The following is a 17,846-nucleotide window of genomic DNA, read 5'->3' as shown; positions in this document are numbered from 1 at the left end:
GCCAACTAATCTTCAACAAAGCAGAAAAGATCCAATAAAAAAAGACAGTCTCTTCAATAAATGGTGCTGGGAAAATTGGACAGCCATATGTAGAAGAATGAAACTGGACCATTTCCTTACACCATATACAAAGATAAACTCAAAATGGACAAATGACCTAAATGTGAGACAGGAATCCATCAAAATCCTCGAGGACAACACAGGCAGCAACCTCCTCCACCTCAGCCACAGCAATTTCTTGCTACACAAGTCTCCAAAGGCAAGGGAAACAAAAGCAAAAATGAACTATTAGGACTCATCAAGATAAAAAGCTTCTGCACAGCAAAAGAAACAGTAGACAAAACTAAAAGGCAACCTATAGAATGGGAGAAGATATTTGCAAGTGATCTATCAGATAAAGGGCTATTATCCAAGTTCTATAAAGAACTTATCAAACTCAACATCCAAAAAACAAATAATCCAGTCAAGAAATGAGCGAAGACATGAACAGACTTTTCTCCAAAGAAGACATACAAATGGCTAACAGACACATGAAAAAGTGCTCAACATCACTCAACATCAGGGAAATACAAATCAAAACCACACTGAAATACAACCTCACACCAGTCAGAATGGCTAAAATTAACAAGATAGAAAACAAATGTTGGCGAGGATGTGGAGAAAGGCGAGCCCTCTTACACTGTTGGTGGGAATGCAAGCTGGTGCAGCCACTCTGGAAAACAGTATGGAGGTTCCTCAAGAAGTTAAAAATAGAGCTACCCTATGACCCAGCAATTGCACTACTGGGTATTTACCCCAAAGATACAAATGTATTGATCCAAAGAGGCACCTGCACCCCAATGCTTATAGCAGCAATGTCCACAATAGCCAAATTGTGGAAAGAGCCAAGATGTCCATCAACAGAAGAATGGATAAAGAAGATGTGGTATATATATACACTGGAATACTACTCAGCCATCAGAAAGGATGAATACTTACCATTTACATCAATGTGGATGGAACTGAAGGGTATTATGCTGAGCGAAGTCAATCAGGGAAAGACAATTACCATATGGTTTCACTCACGTGGAATATAAGAAACAGCACAGAGGATCATAAGGGAAGGGAGGAAAAACTGAATGGGAAGTCATCCGTTAACTATAACTATTAACTACAGGAAACAAACTGAGGGTTGCTAGAGGGGAGGTGGTTGGGGGAATGAGATAATTGGGTGATGAGCATTAAGGAGGGTACATGATGTGATGAGCACTGGGTATTACATGCAATTGATGAATTACTGAACACATGTGAAACTAATGATGTACTATATGTTGGCTAATTGAATCTAAATAAAATCAAAACAAAACAAAAAGATAACAGACAGCAAATAGCAAATGGCATTTCTAAAAACCACACTATCCTCTAATATATACCTGATGTCATGTAAAACTGTAATTTGGGAAAAAAAAAAAAAGAGAATTTAGTATTGCTGCTTCAGGACAGCAAAGGTTAAAGAAAAAATGTAGCATATACATTAGAAGCAGAAAAGATTAATGCATTCAATTTAGTAAAGAATGCAGGGGGGGAGGGGAATAAATGATCAAACTAGATTCAAGTTAATGCATTAGGCTGTTCCTCCTGAGATTCTTGTCCGAAAAACTTTGTAGCATATGAGATCACATATTTAATGCTGTCTTTAAGGTAAGATTAAATGTTTATGGATTAAAAATGGCAAAGTCCAACTGCAGTGCTCCTTTAGTTTTTCCCCCCAGAAAGGTTCTTGCAATTAATTGTATTTTAAAAATAACTTATCATTCTTAATAATATCTTATTGAATAATAATAATTTGTATTATACAAATAGTATATTAAGTAAGATTTATATTTTGTTTGTGGGTTTTGTTGTTGTTGCTTGTTTTCTTAGTTTTATTACAATCAGGGACTATATGGTCATTTTCCATGGAATTTAGAACCTGCTAAATCATATAATGGCTTGACAAGATTTATATTTAATCTGGATTATGTATTCTTTTAAAAATAAATTTGATGTATAACACTGTTTAAAAAAGAGGAGCTATTTTAACCTTAACACTGTCCCAGCATAGTTAATTTAACATGAATGTGCTTCATTCTGGGCCCTCTAGGAGGCAAAAACAATTTTTTTTTAAGTTCTCAGTACCAGAAAGGGATGGTCCTCTGCAGGTTAATAGGCAAGTATTTTTTAATATTAAAAATTCAACATCTGGAAATGTGGTTTGTACAGCATATCTTATGTGGGGCATAAATGTGTGCTTTAGAGGTAATATTTTTAAAAATCTCTAGCATTTTCTTAAATGTAGGAATTTTATTAGCCAGGATAATGCATCTTTAAATTTTCAAAAGTCCACCATATAGCTACTCCTATGCCAGCAGTTCAGGCAATCAATCCACTGCTGATCAGTAAACCTTGTGTGTAATACCAACCTATGATACTAGCCTGTCCAATAACAGAAACAAGTACAAATAAATGGTTCTAAAAATTATGAGAGTCAACAGAGTACTTCTCATCCCAAGAGAAAAGAGCAAATCCACGGGAAAGAGAAAAGTTCTACCGAAAGATAGAATTTAAACTCATTTAATAGGTTTTTGCACGAGAAAAACAAACTTCCAAATGGTACAACTGTTGTTATACAGCTATATGCAACTATTTCTTTAAATATAAATGTTCATCATCTGATTGACTATTGGTATTAAGAAACACATCTATCAACAATTACAGAAAATCCTATTTTCTCCAAAATCAGGCGAAAGGCACTTTCATGTAGCACCTTCTTTTCCCGTTTGGTCCCAAGACTTAGATGATACAAGTTCAGCATCTAAGTAATTTATGTCAAGAACTATAGTAACAGTAAGATAATCAATGGTGAGTATTTCAACAGAATCTGCATGAGCTTTCTGAGTAACAATCAGACTGTAAAAAGGTGTTACTTTGTTGGCTTACCAGTTGTACTTTTGTTCCAAGGAAGTTCCACCATAAGTTCTAAATAATTTCTAGTCAGAGCATATTCTGGCATTGACTGAGGCATTTTTTTGAGTCTGTGGGGAAAGAATACACAGCAAAAATGTTCCATAACATAGAAGAATTCCCTAAAAACACAAAAATCCAGCATCTGCCTTTCTGGGTCAGATATATCATGCATATTAAAAAATCTGGAAATGTTTTTAAAAATCCGGTTATTTTGTTTTGTGATGTACTTATGGAACAAAATTAAAACAGAGAGCTGCAAACTGGAAGGGGCAGGGGTGGGGGAAGGAACACTGTATCGGATTCTGTCCTTGAAATATGATCTTACCAGTATCAGCATCTCACAGAGGGGATCTCAAGTCATACTTATCCATTGATATACCTATCACAGTAAGATTTAAGTGTCTAACCATGCATAACACAATAATTATATTTTTTGTATCAGAGATGAAATCAGCTCGTAAAAGCAAGCTAGTATCATATATTTAATTAAAAGATGCAACTTCCATAATAAATGCAGTGTTTAACAAAGTGTTCTGCCCACAACAGATGTTCTACATTTATTAATTAATGCCAGTCAATATAAAATATCCCTGAACTACAACTCATGTCCTTAACTGTGAACCTGAGAAAGTCAAATCTTTAACTACTGAGCATTCACTTAGGTTCATTATAATTTACTAATAAAAGAAAATGCAACACAGTTATACTGTGTCAAGTACAGAAAGAAAATACTGGTGTTCTACTTAACCCTGAGATTATCCACATACCCTATGCTGTCATCAAGGTTTCTGTGTACTTTACCTTATACAAAGAGAAACTGACAGTCCCTGCCCTCTAGAGTTTACAATCTTTTTTCTAAAGAAGAAATAAGTGACATGTGAAAAACACAGTGATAACTGAACAAACACTGTGTCTAAACAAAGCACAACCCATTAGTTAAGACAATAGAAAGGCAGTTAACAATAGTGGTCACATTTGACAGTACACTGTAGGTGGAAGAACTGCATCACTTACACACAGCACCTGAGAAAAAGTTTAGGGACGCTGGTATTAATTCAGGAGTATTAAGAATGTTTTAAAAATCAGACTCTGGTTGAGGAATGAAGAGGGATAATCTAAAGATTCCACAGATCACAGCTATAATCTGAGAATCTGGAAAGCAATGAAAGGTAAAAATTGACACTGGAAAGATAAAATGAATACAGTGGTCTATGTCTATATGAAATATAAGAAAAGGAGAAAGGTCAAAGAACATAAAACAAATAATTCAGCTTTCAGTTTGTGATCCAAAGAAGTAAACTCAAGTTTCCATGAGCAACAATTTTTAACATTAATATGCAAAATGAAAATACCAATGAGTGAATAGCTTCTTTTTAGCATCAATTTACCTTTTTATCTCTTTGACACAGACCTTATGGGCCTGCTCTGGCATACTGGATGTTCGTATTTTTCTCTCTAGCATGACGATGTCATCATTGTCTTCATCCTCATCATCATCTTCTAAAGCTCCTGGGATGTGTGTAATCCTCCTAATAGGACGTATTGCTATAACCTAAAGTAGAAAGTAGAAGAGTAAAACTGTGTGTCAAAATAAATTGGAAATGAGGTACTTAGTTACACACAAGGTTATAATTGGTGCTGAATAACATTTTCAAAATTAGAGTCTACACCTTTAGAAACTAAGTTCAAAATGATAACTAAGAGGCACAAGCATATAAAAGCAGCAAAATTTCAAAAGTGGATCAACATAAAGTGGGCATTATTTTACTATATGCTTATACTACAATATGAGAAAAAAAATTCAAGAACTGGCTACTAAAGATAACAAAAACATCTAGGAATATCTTTCTTTGAGCTACTACTGCAGCCACTACTTTCTTGATTATATTACTACTTAGCAATGGCCAACAGAATAAATTCCACCTTCCCTCCTACATTACAAAATTTCTAACATCTTTAATGTTTCTACCATTGACTCTATTCTCTTTTGTCTCCAACACACAGAAAAGTCTTCCTCCTTTCAAAATATCTGATCTTACCTATGTCCCTTTCCGTTAACTACACACGGTTTACTTCCCTTCTTCTGATGTTCTGTTTTTCCAACAAGTGGCTTTGACCACCACTTCCCTTTCCTCCTTGAGTACTTCAATAATCTGTACTTCATACTTTGGCTTTTGTCTCCATTATGTTGAAATTGCTCTCTGAAATCCAACAACGATCCTCTTTGCCAAGTCAAATGGCTTTATTTGTGTTCTCTTTCTCCACAACTTCTCTATCAGATTTTAAAACTTCCAAAGTGTTCTTTTGAAATTCTCAACTCAATAATATCATGAATCAACACCAGCCAATCACTGGAGCAAATGATACACTGGTATTTCATTTAAAAGCATGGGAATTTATTTTTTAAAGTATTATTATTATCTATTTAATACATTCAAATATGAAAAGTTAAAAACATAAGGCAGTAAATAAAAAAGCAATTTTATAAAAACAGAAATATTAAATTCTATACTTTTATTCTACATAACTCATTAGCAGATAAAATTAATATTCTGAAGTATGAAAAACTGAAAATAAAAAAAATTTTAGATGAGTTTTAAAAGCACATCAATTATTTCATCATTGAGACATTAAGTATATTTTTATGCAATCTTTTTCTCCCAGCTACTAAAGAGACTTCTCAACTCTTAAGCAATAGGCAGACAAAGTTCTAGGCTTAACTCTAAATATTATCCTCTGATTCCTACATTTTCATAGCTGTCGCCTGTTTGATCACTTTCTGGAATGATTTTGAACACCTTTCTATTTAAGCAGTGGTAATATTTACTGATAATAAGCTGCAGTTTCTGTGCCTCCCAACACGGAGTGTGCCTTGCTTTGTTTTTCTGCAAAAAATGGATAACTAAATTAATGATCTGATCTCAAATCAGAAGTAATTCAGATTTCTGCTGTTTGTTTGAAACAGCATGATGTCCTGAAGTAGAAACACCAGACAGGCTACTCCTGTCTCTGTCGTCATTCTCCTCCAGCCTACTTTGATGCTCCTTCCTTAGTCCCACTGGTAAGGAATCCTTTACCCTGCTCTTCTCTCTCTACAATGTATTCTCTTTGACGAAGGAACACTTCTATGTTGATGACCATTAAGTCTCTAACATTATTCTCAACCTTTCACTTACTTTCCAATAGCCTTCAGAGACCTGCCATTTACACTCTTGCCCACATCAAATATATTTTCCTGACCTTAACTCTGCCCACACATAACAACAGTAAAACTGATGGCTCAAGGGAGACTTCAGACAGACCCCCTATAAATGTAATGTATGATAATGAAGGTATCGCAAATCAATGGGGAAGTGAAGAATTATTCACAAGTGTTGAATTAAATAAAAAGCTATTTGGGACAAAATACAACTGCTCTCTTCACTTTAGGGCAAAATAAATTACATGTGGGTTAAAGAATTAAATACTTTTTAAAAACTGGCTAAAGGTAAACTGAAAGTGCATATTTCTCAAATCACTGGAGGATAGAGGACTCTAAGCTTAGAAGATAGAAAAAGACTAGCACAGTTGAACTAAATGAAAATAAAAATTTTTATAGTTAAAAACAAAAAAGTCAGCTAAATTATGGCACAGCACAGTGACACAGTCCAATTTTGTAGTATGTTCTTAATACATTAAAAAAACAGAGGACATTTCAATAGCTGCAGAAAAAGCATTTGTCAAAGTACAACATCCACTCATGATAAAAACCTTCAACATAGTACGTTTAGAAGGACCATACCTCAACATAATCAAGTCCATATATGAAAAACCCACAGCTAAAATCATCCTCAATGGGGAAAAACAGAGCTTTTCCTCTAGCGTCAGGAACAAGACAGGATGTTCACTCTCACCACTTTTACTCACCGTAAGTCCTAGCCACAGCAGTCAGACAACAAAAAGAAATAAAAGGCATCCAAATTGGCAAGGAAGAAGTAAAATTTTCATTATCTGCAGATGACATGATACTATATATAGAAAACGCAAAAGACTCCACCAAAAAACTGCTAGAACTGAAAAATGAATTCAGTAAAGTCACAGAGAACAAAACCAATGTACAGTAATCTGTTGCATTTCTACACACCAATAATGAAGCAGCAGAAAGAGAAATTAAGGAATCATTAGGAAGAGAAATTAAGGAGTCAATTCCATTTACAACAATACCAAAAACTGTAAGATACATAGGAATAAACTTAACCAAAGAGGTGAAAGACCTGTACTCTGAAAACTATAAAACACTGATGAAAGGAACTGAAGATGACACGAAGAAATGGAAAGATATTCCATTCTCATGGATTGGAAGAACAAATATTGTTAAAATACCTATACCACCCAAAGCAATCTACACATTTAATGCAATTCCTATCAAAATACCAACAGCATTTTTTCTCACTGAGCTAGAACAAACAATCTTAAATTTGTATGGAACCACAAATGACCCGGAATAGCCAAAGCAACCTTGAAAAAGCAAAGCAAAGCTGGAGGCATCACAATTTGGGACTTCAAGTTATATTACAAAGCTGTAATGATCAAATCAGTATGGTACTGGCACAAAAACAGACACATAGATCAATGGAACAGAACAGAAAACCCAGAAATGAACCCACAACAATATGGTCAATTAATCTTCGAAAGAGCAGGAAAGAATAGCTAATAGGAAAAAGACCGTCTCTTCAACAAATGGTATTGAGAAAACCAGACAGTAACATGCAAAAGAATGGAACTGGACTACTTTCTTATACCACATACAAAAATAAATTCAAAATGGATTAAAGACCTAAATGTGAGACCTGAACCATAAAAATCCTAGAAGAGAACATTGGCAGTAACCTCTCTGACATCGGCTGTAGCAACTTCTTCTTAGATATGGCTCCTGAGGCAAGGTAAACAAAAGCAACAATAAACTATTGGGATTCCTTCGAGATAAAAATCTTCTGCACAATGAAGGAAACAATTAACAAAACTAAAAGGCAACCTATGGAATGGGAGAAAATATTTGCAAATGATAAATCTGATAAATGGTTAGTATTTGAAATACATAAAGAACTTAGAAAACTCAACACCCAAAAAACAATCCAAAAAACATGAGAAGACATGAGTCGACATTTTCCACAGAAGACATAACAGATGGCCAACAGAAACACAGAAAGGTGCTCAACTTCACTGATCATCAGGGAAATGCAAATCAAAACTATAATGAGATATCACCTCACACCTGTTAGAATAAAAAACTCAAGAAACAACAAGTATTGGTGAGGATGTGGAGAAAAAGGAACCTTCATGCACTATTGGTGGGAATGCAAACTGGCGCAGCCACTGTGGAAAACAGTATGGAGGTCGTGCAAAAAGTTAAAAATAGAACTACCCTATGATCTAGCAATTGCACTACTACTGGGTATTTGCCCAAAGAATACAAGAATATTAATTCAAAGGAATACGTGCACTCTGATGTTTACAGCAGCATTACTTAACAACAGCCGAATTATGGAAACAGCCCAAGTGTCCATTGATTGATCAATGGATAAAGAAGTTGTGGTGTGTGTATACACACACACACACACACACACACAGGAATATTACTCAGCTATAAAAAAAGGATGAAATCTTGCCACTGGCAATGACATGGATGGAGCTAGAGAGAATAATGCTAAGCAAAATAAGTCAGCCAGAGAAAGACGAATACCATGTGATTTCACTCATATGTGGGATTTAGGAAACAAAATAACTGAGCAATGGGGAAAAAAAAAAAAGAGAGGAAAACCAAGAAACAGACTCAACTACAGAAAACAAACTGATGGTTACCAGGTGGGGGGGGATGGATGAAATAGGTGATGGGGATTAAGGAGTGAGTGCACCTGTTATGATGAGCACTGGGTGATGTGTGGAAGTGTTGAATCACTATATTGTACACCTGAAACTAATATTACACTGTACGTTAACTAAATGGAATTTAAATAAAAACTTAAAAAAAAAGGAAACATGAGATATACAACCATCCCCTTAAATTATTTTCAAAGACACTCATCACAGTTGTTAATTTTTAAAATATAGAAAACATGGGAAACAACACACAGTGTCTGGCAAAAGAGAAATGGCTTAGTATATTATCCCTTTTGATGATGAACCAAAAATCACCAAGAACAAAAAGTAAGAAAATATTACCATGTTTTTAAAAAAAGAAAGACCCAGAAATGGAAAAGGACTAGAAAAACATACTGAATTCAGAATTTTATCAGTAACTTGAGTGGTAAGAGACAATGAAGTTTTTGTTTTGTTCCTTTCTTCATTCCCCCAATTTTTTTTTACTTCAAAAAAACTGAATCTCACATCACATAAAAACAACTGGAAACGTAAAGAAGTAGACTGAAAGAAATATCTACCCGCTTATCATCATCTTGCTTGTGTTTTCTGGTTTTCTGAAGCAATTTCAGGCCTTCAATTTGTCTGACAAGTAGCGGTATGGTCATCTTGAACCGTTCCTCTAGACTCACCGCATCTAAAATCTAAGGGAACATGAGTCAGTTAGTAGACTCTCTCAGAAACATGCTCCCAAAACAAGGCAGTCAGGTCATGACTTAAATTGTTAAGTAAAAAAGACATCAATATTCACAACTATGTTATGACCAATACAACCAGATTAACTATATTAAATCACTAGAATACTAAAAAAGAAAAAAAGCATCTTGACTTCTCATTTAAAAATGAAGCCATGTGTATTGTTCCAACAGCAAGAACAAAACACACATTTAATGTCAACTCTTTCTGTGAATTATTCTCTTAAAACACAGAATGTGTCTACATATTAGGACTAAACAAATTCTAGGTTCAAAATATTAAATTTTTACGTTCATGAAAGAGTAGGAGCACTTTTAACCAACCACCACTAGTGATCAGAGTAACTAATGCTCTCCATTCTCTCAAACATCCCTGCTGATGCCCACAGCCAGCTTACCCTCTGGTACTCCTGCACTCTTCTGCGCCTACCAGTTGAGCTGCATTCTTGTGTTTAGAGTAAGGTGTTTATACACCTTTCTGTTAGGTGCACTTGCTATTATAATTTGTTAGATTTGCTACACAGTTGCTAAGACATAACTGTAATAAAAGTATTAAATAAACTGATAAAATGAAGGTTTCACTGAAAACTAACTTACATGTTCTAGGAAGATTCAATAAAGCAGACTGCTTAAAAACACTATAAAAATTAGTATGCAAGAAAACTTACAGTTTGGGAAAAAACATGCAAATCTAAGATTCTGCATTTTTCAGTGTCTTTACAACTCATTTCACTTTACAGAAATAGAAACTGAAAATCATAGATAATGCATCATAGGTATGCTTTATGTAAGAAACATCATGAAGAATTCTAATAAAGCAGGCCATACACAAAGAAAAGGTCACAGCTCCACATGTTTAAAAAATAGACAAAATATATTTATTTTTTAAGTTAAATACTTATTTTAAAATTATTCCCCACTTTAACTTTTTCCATAAATTGACAAACTACTAGTACTGATAATGTGAATAAAAGAGCTGCCTGAACATACAAAAATGTAAAGCAATCACTTCTAATAGTCAATTTCAGCGTAAGAGCATTTTAACTACTTTTATGCATCTCTAGTATCTCTTACTGAAGGTCAAAACTTATTATTTTGAATAAAAACTGACAAAACAACTCAGTATTTAAGAAGGGAATACTGTACCTGGAGCTTCTCTTTGTTGCTTGTTCGGATAATTGAAGTCAGAATGTCTGGTAAAGCTTCTCTTGGAAGACTATCTAAAAGGCGTCTCAATTTAGCAACTGCAGGGACAGACATATCTAACATTTCAACCAACTGCAAGGATAAAGAAGTCTTTTTAATGAAATCTGGCACTATTTGTGAATTCAAAAAAGACTGCTATATAGGTTTAATGTTTGGGCCTCAGAGTCTTTGTTTCTGAAAGATCACTGATTACTATAGTCCAGGCATTTTACACGTCTCAGAAGAAAATAGAAATACATTCAAAATATCAATCAGAATTGAAAGGCAAAAGTGGCTCAAATGTGGGTAATATGAATGTTTAAAAGGCTCTGTAAATTCATGATTTTATTTTGAAAAAAATTAAAATTTATGGAAAAGTTGCAATAGTACAATAAACTCCTATCCTTCCCCTAAATTCACCAATTATTAACATTCTGCCACATGTGGTTTTTCTAAGTATGTGTGCGCACACACACCCACACAGTTGCTGCTGAACATTTTAGAGTAAGTGGCAGATATCATGACCCTTGTTCTTAAGAACAAAGGTATTCTCTTACATAATCACAGTGTAATTACCAAATTCTGAAAATTTAATAGAGTCGATGCTACTATGCTAACCAATGAGTAGCTGAAATACTGTTTTTTAGTAAAACATTTGGATTAACGAGAATCTGAGCACTGACTGTGAATGATTTTTATAAAAACAACCAGGATATATCTTGGAGTTAAGACACATTAAGTTCAAAGCAAGCTTTCAGTAACTATGATAATCATTGGGGTTGTTGACAAAAGTTCTCCTCTTCTGGGCACAAAATGGGGCTATGATTCTTGCCTTGATCCATGAAACATGAGGGGAAGCGACAGTTCCTTCTGGGCAGAAGCATTAAAAACCGTTGAGATTTGCCACATTTCCTTTTTCAGTCTCAGCAATAATGAATACATGTTTTGAGATGAATCTCTAATCTTCTTGTCCCTAAGTGACTCTAACAGGTAGATCAGCACACTCTCTAGTTTTAGGTATAAAGCATGAATGAGAAATGTATGCTGAGATTCTGGGAGTACTTAAAACAGCAAAGCTTAGCCCATACTGACTAATTCACAAATGATGTGCCTCATTTAGTCACTCTAAAAAGATTTCTGATGCCAGTACTAATCAAGCCTCTCTGAAGGCACTGTAATTTAGGAACCTATCCATTGTCTGCCTAGAGTCAAGGGAATGAAAGCGCAGTCATGATGAAGCTATTCAGGTGGGAGAAGTAGATAATAAAATTTAGAGACTCTTTCTCCTAAGAATTCACCCTAAGAAAATAAAAACAGTTAAAACTTGTTCTCCAAGCACTTACTGAGCACAAACTACTTGACAGACAAAACATACTGCTCAGCAGGGGATGGCTAAAGCAGGGATGAATTCAAGTTTGGTAGAGGAAACAGACCTATAAGGTAAATTTCAATACAATGGGATAAGCATCATATTAAAAGGGATGCATAAAGGACTGTGGAAGCACAGGAAAAGGAGCACAGGATTACCTTTTTTAGCCTTCTGTCTTGTCACCAACCATTCCCACTTGGCGGCAGTGTACTTGGAAAAAAGGCCACATGATCTTTCTGGCTCCACTCAATGTCTAAGGATACCTTGCTTCCTTTGCTTGCAGCCCACTATTTCCCTCATCCCATCTACTGCAGCAAATCTCTCCTTAGTTGATGAGACTGTGTTTATCTCCTTGTAAGCCCTACCTATCCTGAATGGTCTGTCATTGTCTGCCTTTAAAATCCTTCCTCTTCCCCTCTTTAAATAATGATGGGGCTAAGTGATACCCAAAGCTCACCCCCAGACTATTTCCTCAGTACCTGGCAAAAAACACCAAACAAAAATACCATTTTAAAAGAGATGTATTGACGAACCATGAGAGACGATGGACTCTGAAAAACAAACAGGGTTCTAGAGGGGAGGGGGGTGGGAGGATGGGTTAGCCTGGTGGTGGGTATTGAGGAGGGCACATTCTGCATGGAGCACTGGGTGTTATGCACAAACAATGAATCATGGAACACTTCATCTAAAACTAATGATGTAATGTATGGTGATTAACATAACAACAAAAAATTTTAAAAAATAAATAAAAGGTGTATTTTTTTTTCTTTTAGAATGTAAACTCCTCAAGAGCAGGGACAACGTTTTCTGTATGTTCTACTGTGCCTAATACACTGTAAATGCTCAATAAATATTGATGATGAAAAAAAAAGAGCCAACAGGAGTTGGGAAAGCATCAGTCTGAAAACTGAGAGAAGGAAGAACACTCCCAGCAGAAAGAACAGGAGGGACAAAATCACAGGGACATGAAACAACAAGATGTGAAGCTCTCTGACGGACAACGTGACTAAAATGATGGGTATAAATGGATTAAATAGAGTTGGGAAGGGCCTTAATGTTATTCTAAGAAAGTTTAACTTTATCCTATCACCATTAAAGTCTTTTTCTCAGGGGAGAAGCAGGCCCAAAACTTCCTTAGAAAGGCTCCGTGAACAGGATGAGTCAGAGATAAAAGAAACCAGAAAGAGATTAGTCAGGAAGCTACTGAAGAAGTCGACTGATGAGGGCTATGTAAGGAAATACAGAAGGAAATGATAGAAAAGTATTAACTGGAAACAACCTCAATATCTAAAAAGAAGAAAGATAAAATTATGATATCTCAATTCAATGAAATTTATAAAAATACTTAATATGAAAAGTAGACATGAACAGGAAAATAAAACTAAGACTTAACTGGACCGAGATCAGAAGACAAGGCAAAAGTTAAACTAAATGCATGATAGCAGTGAAATTATGCAGATGTTTCACTCTAAAGATTCCTTTCATGTCATAACAATTCTTCACATGTTTAAAATTTCTCTTTTGATTCAAAGTGGGGAGAAGTTAAAAAGCCAAGTGCAATCTCTATGAAGCTCTGTCCAATAGAAGAACTAAGACCCAGGGAGTAGTATTACCCAGGAAAAAGAGAAAATTCGGATTCTCCATCTCCTTCTTCTTCTTCCAGTTCTCAAAATGAAGTGTCTCTGTTCAGAGTAGGTTCTTCCTTTTAGTCCCCACAGAAGTTAGAGCTCTAAGTTTTCTATTTTCCTATTGTTTACCACACTGGGAGTGTGTTGCTTCGAATGCCACAGCAGGTACAGATACCACAGGCTGTGAACACTTGCCTTACGCTTTGCAATGATCGAGACCTTCAGACACTGCCTGATCCTCACAGACCTAGTTACAGTCACTGGACTGCATCAACAGAAAGTAGGAGACTACATTTTACAATGTATTTCAATAAGGTTTCAAACAAAACGGGGTGAAGGGAGGAGCTTTATAGTCAATCTCAAGTTAAAAAAACTCAAACCTAGAATTAAAAAGTCCAATATTTAATGCATGCCTCACATGTGCTTCCCTCCCAGCATTCTAGGCTTTAATCAAGGCTTTAATCATCTTTGAAATCAGTCTACCATAGACCTAACCTTTCAAAGTTACTGCCAGTCTCAGTGTGACCTTGATTTCTGAAACAACATAACTTATGTAATTTGCTACCTAGATGACTCTTGTGCCATATAGCTTTTGTGCAATATTTTAATTTTTAACATTATTTATTTTTTTTTTAAAGATTTTATTTATTTATTTGAGAGAGAGAGAATGAGAGACAGAGAGCATGAGAGGGAGGAGGGTCAGAGGGAGAAGCAGACTCCCTGCCGAGCAGGGAGCCCGATGCGGGACTCGATCCAGGGACTCCAGGATCATGACCTGAGCCGAAGGCAGTCGCTTAACCAACTGAGCCACCCAGGCGCCCAGCATTATTTAGGTTTAATAACTGTCTGGTTTGGAGACACTGGAAGTTATAAGGAAAGCTCTAGAAAGACTCTTTGGAAAAATTTTAGAAAGAGCTGGCTCATTTTTCCTAGAATGACTTAGGTACAATCTTAAACAAAAGCAATGTGAAATCAATATATTACTAAGTCATTTAAACATATGCCGCCTTAAAACTTCACCACTCAACAGATTCATCATATCTTAGGGCAGCAAAGGAACTGAAGAAAATGAGGTTTTAAGGAAAAAAATAAAAGCAACTCACTTGTACTGCATATTTGTAAAACTGTTCTGATAGTTCTCCTAGCTCCTCCCTAGTTTTACAGGTGTTGGGAAATTCCTCAAGCCGGTCCAACTGTTCCACTTCAGCAACGGGATATGGCTTCTCTTTTAACACCTGTACAATCTGGAAACGGCACAGGCCTGTAATCAGCAAAGTATAGTGAGGCTTGGGCCAGTTACTGCCTACAACCTGAACCGCCAGGGCAGCCGTCCCAATCCTGAAAAACACACAAAACATCAGTGTTAGAAATGTTCAGTGTGGTAGAACAGAAACTTGCCTCAAAAGGTGTTGCCTTTTCTGAGGAATTCTTTAAAAACAAATAACATCTAAAGTGGAAATGATTTCTCTAATTTAGCATCTAGCAATGGTCTGTGAAGTCACCACCACCAGCAAGGGGGCAAAGCAGGCCATCTCATTCTAATTATTATCTCCTTTAAGATTAGGTAGAAATACCTAAAAATAAATACGTAGAAGTACTTGACAATTACATAGCTTAAATTCATTTTGCTAGGAATGAGGCAATATTATGCTAGAACAAATATTAGCATTTTAAACAGATGGAAATATAAACAGCATTAATGTTAAACCAACCTAAGAAATCTCTGTCCCAATGACCAGGTTTGCTACCAACATCAAGCCAGGTTTTTCACACAATCAATCCCCAAAACTTCCACATATCTGCCACAAACTGTCATCATATGAACTGCCACTTCTCACAAACTGTCATCATATCTGAGAGTTAGTATCTATGTCGTGAATACGAAATTTCTAAATGCGGGGGACTAAATATCAGAGGCTACACACTGTCATGACTGAAGGTATAAACTTAGTTCTGTCCTAAGTGGTAAACGCCCCACCTAATACTAACTAAAAAAGTTGTTTTATTTCAGTCTTAGCTCCTTATCAGAACATACAATTCTGACTAAGTTACATATAAACTTAATTCACAGAAAGGAAGTCTCATCCAAACTAAGCCAAAATTATACAAAATAGCAAGAGCCACATTCAGAAAACACATCTAGATCTCAAACTAAAATTGTATCTTCTCCCTTCAGCCACAGGAAGGGCTGTCATTTCAGAGAAGAAACTGGAATTAAGGCAACTAGAACTCTCAACACCCTGGGGAAATGGTACTCCTGGAAAATCACACTTGCCCATCTCAAACATACTGAATCACACATGAATATAAAATTTGAATATGTCAGGGAATTTGCTTACTTCTATATGCAGTCAAGGCTCGACTATTTCCTTATATTCATTCCACAGATTATGCGGAATCTTTGGCTTTCCTCTGCCATTCAGTTAATTTTGAGCTATGTCCATCTTTCCTTACCACCTTTTCAGTCATATCACATGTACAGGAGATAAAAACTGATTTAAACAATAACTAAAACCAAAGAATCAGGAAGATAATTTGGTGGGGAGAAAAAACATGATACACTTTAAAAACTGAAATGATTTTACAATTCTCTATTATTTTAAGGTATTTGTGTTGTGGCTGCTTTTCTTCAGTCATTAATGGTAGTAGGCTATTATCTCCCATTTCCTGTAAACCAACTCGGATTGCCTGAGAAAGTTAGCAATAGCTGAACTGATTAGAGACCAAGACTACAATTACCCTCAGATGATGCCCATCAATGCTTGCACAATGCAGATCTGTCTACAAGCAACATCAACAGATGACAAATGGGATCCCTGGCCTAAGGGGTTTGCAAACGAACCAAGGGGAAACAGAGAGAGATGAGGCAAGTCCAAACCTCCAGATTAGGAGATAAATTTTATTATTTGAGCTACGTCATTCATTAAAGGTGAGACTAAAAATGAGTTTTCTTACAAAGCAAGTAAAATACTGTGTTAACTGTGAAACGAAGATGTTCCAAATTGACAAGAGATTAAGTTGGATTTATATTACGCCTCTCCTCCTAATGAGAAATATATAAAGGTTTTACATTTGTTAATTGGGTCTTACTTTAAATCACTTATAGTTGACTTGAATGTAACCTTTTTAAAGAAAAACATGATTTGTGAAATGATAGATGGCTAGAAAGAGTATCTGGTGAAAGACATTTCGGGTAAAAAGCTCTGTGAAAAAGGACCATGTTTAATGTTATTTTAGCCAAGTTCTATTGTATATTGGGCTCTAGGTTATACATATAAATATAGATAGTAAGTAAACAAAATATACCATTATGGTCAACATTCTGATTTTGCAACAGACCCAAATGTATACAGTAAATGAGAGGTGTTCTTTCCCTTTGGGTAGCAGCTCTATAAATCTACACCTTAAATACTGTGTATTTTACAGTTCAAAGAATTTTTGAAACTCCTAACTGGGATCTATTTTCAGAGTTGTAAAATATTGTTTTAATCCAAAGTCTGATTATAATGGGTATGACTTATGTACTTTGGAAACGGACTTAGATAATATGAGTTCCAAAAATATTTGAGAACTATCAATTGTAGGCGTGGGAAAATCTAAAAGCAGCACTACTACAAAAGGCAGTTTTGGAAGATGAGGATATTGGGTAAATATCCAAACTGGCCTATGCCAACCACTTGCTTTTTTTTTTTTTTTTACTTTAAAGCTCTCCATCTTTCTTGGAATCCTCAATCTTCCAAGTCTTTTTCTGTAATGACACTAGTTCTGCACATATTGAAAGAATCTGGGGCCTTCCCACTCCTCCCCCCAACCTCCATTTGTGAAATTTATTTTTTTTTTAAAGATTTTGTTTATTTGATAGAGAGAGACACAGCAAGAGAGGGAACACAAGCAGGAGTGGGGGAGGGAGAAGCAGGCTTCCCGCTGAGCAAGGAACCCGATGCGATGCGGGGCTCCATCCCAGGACCCTGGGATCATGACCTGAGCCGAAGGCAGACGCTTAACGACTGAGCCACCCAGGCGCTCCTGAAATTTATATTTAAAAGTACCCATCTGGGGAATAATAATACCTCTAACATATAGGTT

General features: G+C 35.7%; 1 protein-coding gene across 2 annotated transcripts in view; it reads right to left on the bottom strand.

The window, feature by feature from the left end:
- LONP2 (lon peptidase 2, peroxisomal) overlaps positions 1–17,846 on the bottom strand; it is a 100,711-nt gene that overhangs the window by 77,811 nt on the left and 5,054 nt on the right. Inside the window, exons 2-6 of one of the 2 annotated variants that reach the window (XM_021705833.2) lie at positions 14,864–15,098; positions 10,725–10,856; positions 9,405–9,527; positions 4,374–4,537; positions 2,959–3,053 (exon numbers count right to left, since the gene is read on the bottom strand). In XM_021705833.2, the coding sequence (XP_021561508.1) occupies positions 2,959–3,053; positions 4,374–4,537; positions 9,405–9,527; positions 10,725–10,856; positions 14,864–15,098 (749 nt within the window). The remainder of the gene's footprint in view (positions 1–2,958; positions 3,054–4,373; positions 4,538–9,404; positions 9,528–10,724; positions 10,857–14,863; positions 15,099–17,846) is intronic. The other variant, XM_044922084.1, reaches the window with a different exon arrangement.

Source organism: Neomonachus schauinslandi, chromosome 16, assembly GCF_002201575.2.
Source record: "Neomonachus schauinslandi chromosome 16, ASM220157v2, whole genome shotgun sequence".
Lineage (NCBI taxonomy): Eukaryota > Metazoa > Chordata > Mammalia > Carnivora > Phocidae > Neomonachus > Neomonachus schauinslandi.
The sequence above is the reverse complement of the archived record's forward strand: the minus strand, read 5'-3'. Positions and strand labels throughout refer to the sequence as shown.